The sequence below is a fragment of the Triticum aestivum genome, chromosome 3A, assembly GCF_018294505.1.
Source record: "Triticum aestivum cultivar Chinese Spring chromosome 3A, IWGSC CS RefSeq v2.1, whole genome shotgun sequence".
NCBI lineage: Eukaryota > Viridiplantae > Streptophyta > Magnoliopsida > Poales > Poaceae > Triticum > Triticum aestivum.
Window position 1 is genome coordinate 679,530,551 of NC_057800.1, and position 5,725 is coordinate 679,536,275.

General features: G+C 41.2%; 1 protein-coding gene across 7 annotated transcripts; it reads left to right on the forward strand.

The window, feature by feature from the left end:
* Positions 1-347: 347 nt before the first annotated feature.
* Positions 348-5,451, forward strand: LOC123063144 (vacuolar-processing enzyme beta-isozyme 1). Of its 7 annotated transcripts, XR_006430129.1 has the most exons (7): positions 351-995; positions 1,081-1,238; positions 1,312-1,407; positions 1,487-1,572; positions 1,646-1,845; positions 3,112-3,300; positions 4,648-5,451. XR_006430129.1 is itself a non-coding variant. In XM_044486885.1 (5 exons), the coding sequence occupies exons 2-5, from the start codon at positions 1,206-1,208 to the stop codon at positions 3,158-3,160; spliced, it is 537 nt and encodes a 178-aa protein (XP_044342820.1). In that variant the 5' UTR covers positions 350-995; positions 1,081-1,205; the 3' UTR covers positions 3,161-4,219. The 7 variants fall into 7 exon arrangements, 3 of the variants coding, with proteins under 3 accessions (XP_044342820.1, XP_044342821.1, XP_044342822.1); XR_006430127.1 differs by having other exon boundaries at positions 348-995; positions 1,646-3,300; XR_006430128.1 differs by lacking the exon at positions 4,648-5,451 and adding an exon at positions 4,229-4,624 and having other exon boundaries at positions 348-995; positions 1,646-3,300.
* Positions 5,452-5,725: the final 274 nt, after the last annotated feature.

Below are 5,725 nucleotides of genomic sequence, written 5' to 3' on the forward strand. Positions count from 1 at the left end.
AACAAGGGGTGGCGCAGGCTTGAGTTCATATTGTCGCACACTAAAGCGAACTTCGGTTTTATCGGTTTAACCGAACGGTTTTTGGTTTCTAACCGAAAAAACCAAATGCGAAATGGTTTATAGAATTGAAAACTGAAACCATAACCGTAACCTGAAAAAACCAAAATTTTGGTTCGGTTTGGTTTTTTTGGTTCGGTTTTTGGTTTGCGGTTTGGTTTTTGGATGAGTTGGTTGAATAGTCCCACTACTTTCGTCTGGTTTTCTTTCAACCGGTTATTTTTCGTCTCACCTCCCACCATCTCTCTCACTGGTTTTTTCTACCGGTTCTTTTCCATCACACCTCCCATCTTTTCCCGACATGCAAAGCCTTTCCCCTCCCCACGCTCGATCAAATCTGGATCTCGGCGGCGGCGCCTCCTCCCTCTCCCCACGCACCGACGCATCCTTTGGAGCCCTCCCCGCCACCTCCCTTCCGAGCGCCCACGCGACTGCCCCTCCTCGCCGTATATCGCGGCCGTGAGAGCCTCAAGAGGCTGGGCATGGAGGACCGCTTCAAGGGGATGATCTTCTTCGAGACTCTGAACCCGCTGTGCCTGCTGACTGCTGTTGCCGTGCGACCAGGCGCCCGAGATCTTCGACATCGCTGGTCACTTCGCTGGGCCAGGCAGCGCCAACGACCTGCCTAGGATCCCCGATTCCCCGTCATATGCAAGCCCAACGTCGGCGCCATGGAGCCGTCCCTCAAGATCGCCAACGTCAACACTACAAGGCGGTAAGCCCTCCCCTCGAGCTCGACTCCAGCCCGGCGACGACGACGACCTGATTCCTACCGGTGGACGATGATGTGCTCTGGCCCAACCGCCTCGACCTCAACAAGCCTCCTCAAGATTCGTCACCGTGGGCTGCGCCCCTCTCTTCCTTCACGACCAGGAGTTGACGAGGAGAACCATCAACTTGATTGATTGGTTGTCTACTCGAAAAGAAAAGAAGATGAAGTACGTGACCATCGTAGCTACTGTTGAATTCATGTATATACATTGATTGTTCATCCAATTTTGTCTACTGTTTTCCTAAATGAAGAATGAGTGGATCTGAAGAAGGAGAGAGGGCAAGAAGAAGAGACGCCGTGCGGCTTGTAGTGGGTGAGAATTGTCTAGCCGGCAACGGATTTCCAGCAAGGGCGGCAGAGAAAAATCCATGACGAGATGAACGCCACCACGATCATGGATGTCATCGAGGTACCTCTGTTTCCTCAGTCCTACTCCTACCAGGAAAGTTTTCAGATAGTTACTGCTAAGAACTTCTATGCAGTTCTCTTGGGCAATAAAACTGCAGTCACTGGAGGGAGCAAACCAAATGACCATATATTTATCTACTACTCAGATCACGGGGGTCCTGGAGTCCTTGGTGTGTGGAAGTTATATCCGTTGTTTTGTTGTATTAGTTTGTTTTGTTCATCTTGTGCATTGACCTTTGCAATTTTCAGGTATGCCCAACCTGCCATATCCCTATGCTGTGGATTTTATCAAGGTCTTACAAGAAAAACATGCATCCAACCCCTACGCAAAAATGGTAAGGCTGCCCATAGTTACTTTTTTTTGGTAACCTTGTCCTGTTTGACTGAAATCAGTGCTGTAATTGGCAGGTTATATATGTGGAAGCTTGTGAAAGTGGCAGTATTTTTGAGGGTTTGATGCCTGCAGACCTCAATATTTATGTCACAACAACATCTAATGAAGAAGAAAGCAGCTGGGGTACATACTGCCCAGGAATGGAACCATCGCCTCCTTTTGAGTATATTACCTGCTTAGGTGATCTCTACAGTATTTCTTGGATGGAAGACATGTATGTAACTCGTAACCTAAATTCACAATGATTAGATTAATTTACAGAGTACCAGTGTTTAGCAGAATAGGGTACAATGACCAGCAGCTGATGAGTTATATTTAGTTGCACTACTTTGCACTGCATAGTACCTCAAGGAGGATTTTGTAACAAGTCATGTCCATTCCTTCCTTTAGTTCCGAAGTACATGGCATAGAACCTGCGAATCTGGATTACACAAGTCTGCTGAAGAATCTGTTTGTATATTAAGCATTCACTTAATGACGTGTTTGGTTATCCTAGTTCCAGGTTCAGATTGTTTGTAGAGTAATCATACATCAATAGCGTATGTGCGGTCTGTATAAAATGGATAGGCGTAAGTTTTCTTAACCAACTTGCTGCGCATTATTGGTTCTAGCTGAAATATCTTTTCCCCTGCATCTTACACCAAGGGAGATTCAGGGAATAAGTGAGGTGCATAAGTATAACAACAAGGCAGGCGAGATACCAGTGGTGTAGGCTTCAACATTCAGTCGTTGTGGCCACAATGCACTCTTATTTAATAATATAATTTGCATGTTTTATATTTGAGAGGGAATTAGATTTAGCCTAGCCGTGCCGTCCATCCCAGATGCTAATAAATTGTGTAACTACATAAGTTCTTTTTTGACTGCAGAAATAGCATCGGCTGCAAAGATGGAGTATGTTTTACATGTTTTTTTGTTGTTGAAAAAAGTATGCTTTTCATCTTAACCATACACTCGACAAAAAATGTTGTTTTGCTGAAGAATTTCTTTTCAGCTATGGTATTTAAGCTCAGAGTTACTAACTCAATGAGGTGTATTATAAATTTGGAGGCACTATTTTTTTTTCATATACAGAAATGTATTTGACACCTCTGAGCATCTACAGATCTTGCAATTTGTAGATAGCATTTGCCTTCCGAAAAGTTTCCTTGAGACCATGTGAGTCTGAAGATAAATTGTTTAATAGTGAATGTTGTTATATTTATGCAAGTTGGATGCTATTAAAAATTTCTTATTTCCCATTTTGGGAATGAATTGTGCTTTATACTAGCTGTTAGAGAAATATTGGAACACAGTGTGCATGATAGTTCTTTTTAGAATACGTAAAGAACTTTGTATCCCGATGAACTCACGAAAAAAGAGATTTGGAATTATGTCCAAGCCTAAAGAAGGGCCATGCCTAAAATAGAATTCCGCACCCCTTTCTAATATTACTAACGGGTTGATGTTGTTGCACGTCGTGGCGGGGACGGCCGTGTAGCAGCCGTATGTGCACTGCTTGTGCGGGGCGCCAATCTGGAGGCCCCTGATCCGAAGGGAAGCCACTGGAGCTGCTGTGGGAGATGGTGGCGGTACGCTGGTAGAGCTGGGAGCATACGTGGAGGGGCTGGACCTACTGGTCCTTGAAGGTGCTGATATACATAGGTGCTTTGAGAAAAAAATCAGTTAGGTATGATTCTCAGTTCTCACTACCTCCGCGGGATGCAATTAAAATTTCAAATCTTTATTGTTATTTCCGACTAATTTTGCGGCTGATTGGACAATATCAGTTACTAACTTAATTCAAATGGCTGGACAATTATCTGACACAATTTTATAGTGTTTTACTTTATTTCTGTAACTGTTACCCTATAAATTTAGTTTGTTTTGTATGTCTGCTCCACTGGGCAGCTGCTGCAAGCTTTCAAGTTTGGCTCTTGCACCATTGTTTCATATTTGTATGCTCTATTTTCCTGTTCAATCATTTTGGTATTTATATATGGCCTGTGTTTGTGAGAATCTTATTCAATCAAAGGTTATAAGATATATTACATTGCCTTTGTTATCTCTCATATATATTTTACATAGATCACTATATGAAAAACTTAACCCTTATGAGGTCGCGATTATGTTACATGTTGACTACATATATAGTTTGTTCTACAAATCATCGCGTTGAACTTGCAAAATCAGGTTGGATGTAGCTCTGATATAATTATGTATGAAGTGATATGAAGGTGCGCTCATGTCTTGCAAGATGTCATGCAAGACATCCTGCTTCTGTATCATGTAAATGTGCACATCATTGATGCACGAACACTGATTTTTTTTTCCATCTTTGAATGTTCCATAGGAAGTTCAGATTTTTATTGACCATTTTTGTACATAACTATGTATTTTTTTCATTGATAATTAGGTGAATTCATTTATATGGAGGTCGCATTGTTTTTTAGGGAATTATTCCCCTGGTGAATTGGTGGGCATTATCAATGCTGCTGCATTTTAAGTTAGTGGTCAAAATGCTAGCTAGGATAAATGACAGTGATGTATTTGCATTGCTGCATAAATTCATGGAGTGATTCATATTTTCTTGACTCATTTTACGTGTATTGTTACAGCAACAACGACACAACTATTCTTTCATCTATGGTGTTAAAAATAACGACGTGTAACATACAGAAGGGTAGGACTTTCAGTTTCTTATTTGGATTTTGCAACTTAACCATGAATGTGAATGTGTAGGAATCACTGTTTTAAATAGCCCGCTATAGCACGCTATAGCGTTTACAAAAAGTCTTGCGCTAAGAGACTTTGGTCCAAACAAATGAATAAACATTTTAAATAGCGCGCTATAGCTCCGCTATAGCACGCTATAGCATTTGGAAGAGGTCCGCCGCTAAGATGCTTAGCGCGCTATTTAAAACTTTGGTAGGAATAATGCCAAAATTACCTAACGAATTGCAATAAGATTTTTACGTTTATTATTTAAGTCAAACCTTGCCACTTCGACCCTTCTAATGGATTGGTTTTCACGCAGGATGATGCGGTGCTTACGGGAGGTAGATGGCGAATAGAGAGGGTGGGAGAGAGAAGGGGAGGGAGCGGTAGACAGATATGCATTATATTCATAGGTGCAGTCGAAAACACAAATCAAAGGCCCGTGGCAACGTGCGGGCATTCTACTGGTTTTTGAACTTCCTTTTCTTGGTCAAGTGACATTTAAAGTTTGCACTTCCCAGATATTAGAATAGCAAAAATAAGTTTAAGTTGTCATGTGAGCCTCACAAAACCTGATTCTTTCATTGGGCGTGAACCTTAGGCCCCGGCTGGGAGCTCTGTATCTTTCGAGCATTCCAAGAATACTTTGGTTTTCAACAACATTGAAGTATTAAATACTTTGAGGTGTTTGGCTTTAGCCAAAACTGTAGTTTCATATAGTTAAACATTTAGGAAACTGAACTATTTTGAAGTATATGAAAAATGGGCAGAACCTCTTTTTCCAATAATGAAGTATTGGTTCGCTAGGCATAAGAATATTGTGGTTTTCTAATACTTGAACTTTATAAGTACTTCACTGCCAAACTAAGTCTTAAATTTTCTCTTGTTTATTATATTTTCTTGATTGTTGGATCCATGCATTATTAATCAAGTATCTATATTTCAGCTAGATTTTTGTTTATTAGGTTTCAGATGGTTTCCTTGGCACCTCAGAACATTTTAATGTTATCTCTTTAGGTTCTCCTATTTAGCTCACGGCTCCAACTTTTGTTGAAGGGAACTCAAGATTCACATGATATGCCCTCTCTTTCATTTGGCTTATTGGAGCATAGAATTTGTAAATTTGGTGGCGTAAAAGTAGTTTTTGGTATAGGCGATTTAAAATGAGTGCAATCTCCTTTTTTCACTTTTCTCTGACAGATACATAAAATTGTATGTGCACGCAAGGGATGGAAGAGAAGAGTGACATTAAGATTTTTCATGCTTTGGACCAACATTCCTATTCAGCTTTCTTTTTTCGTGGCAACGCGTGAACGTAGCGCCGTCGTGGTGCTAGAACTAAGATAGGAAAGCAATTGTTGCCCTTGTCCCATACTGCTGGCCTTCCACGACTATGT

Coding starts and splice junctions, on each gene's coding strand:
- LOC123063144 (XM_044486885.1), top strand. CDS start 1,206: ATGAACGCCACCACGATCATGGATGTCATCGAGGTACCTCTGTTTCCT. Junction 1,408..1,486: donor CGGGGGTCCTGGAGTCCTTG/GTGTGTGGAAGT, acceptor TGCAATTTTCAG/GTATGCCCAACCTGCCATAT. Junction 1,573..1,645: donor CCAACCCCTACGCAAAAATG/GTAAGGCTGCCC, acceptor TGTAATTGGCAG/GTTATATATGTGGAAGCTTG.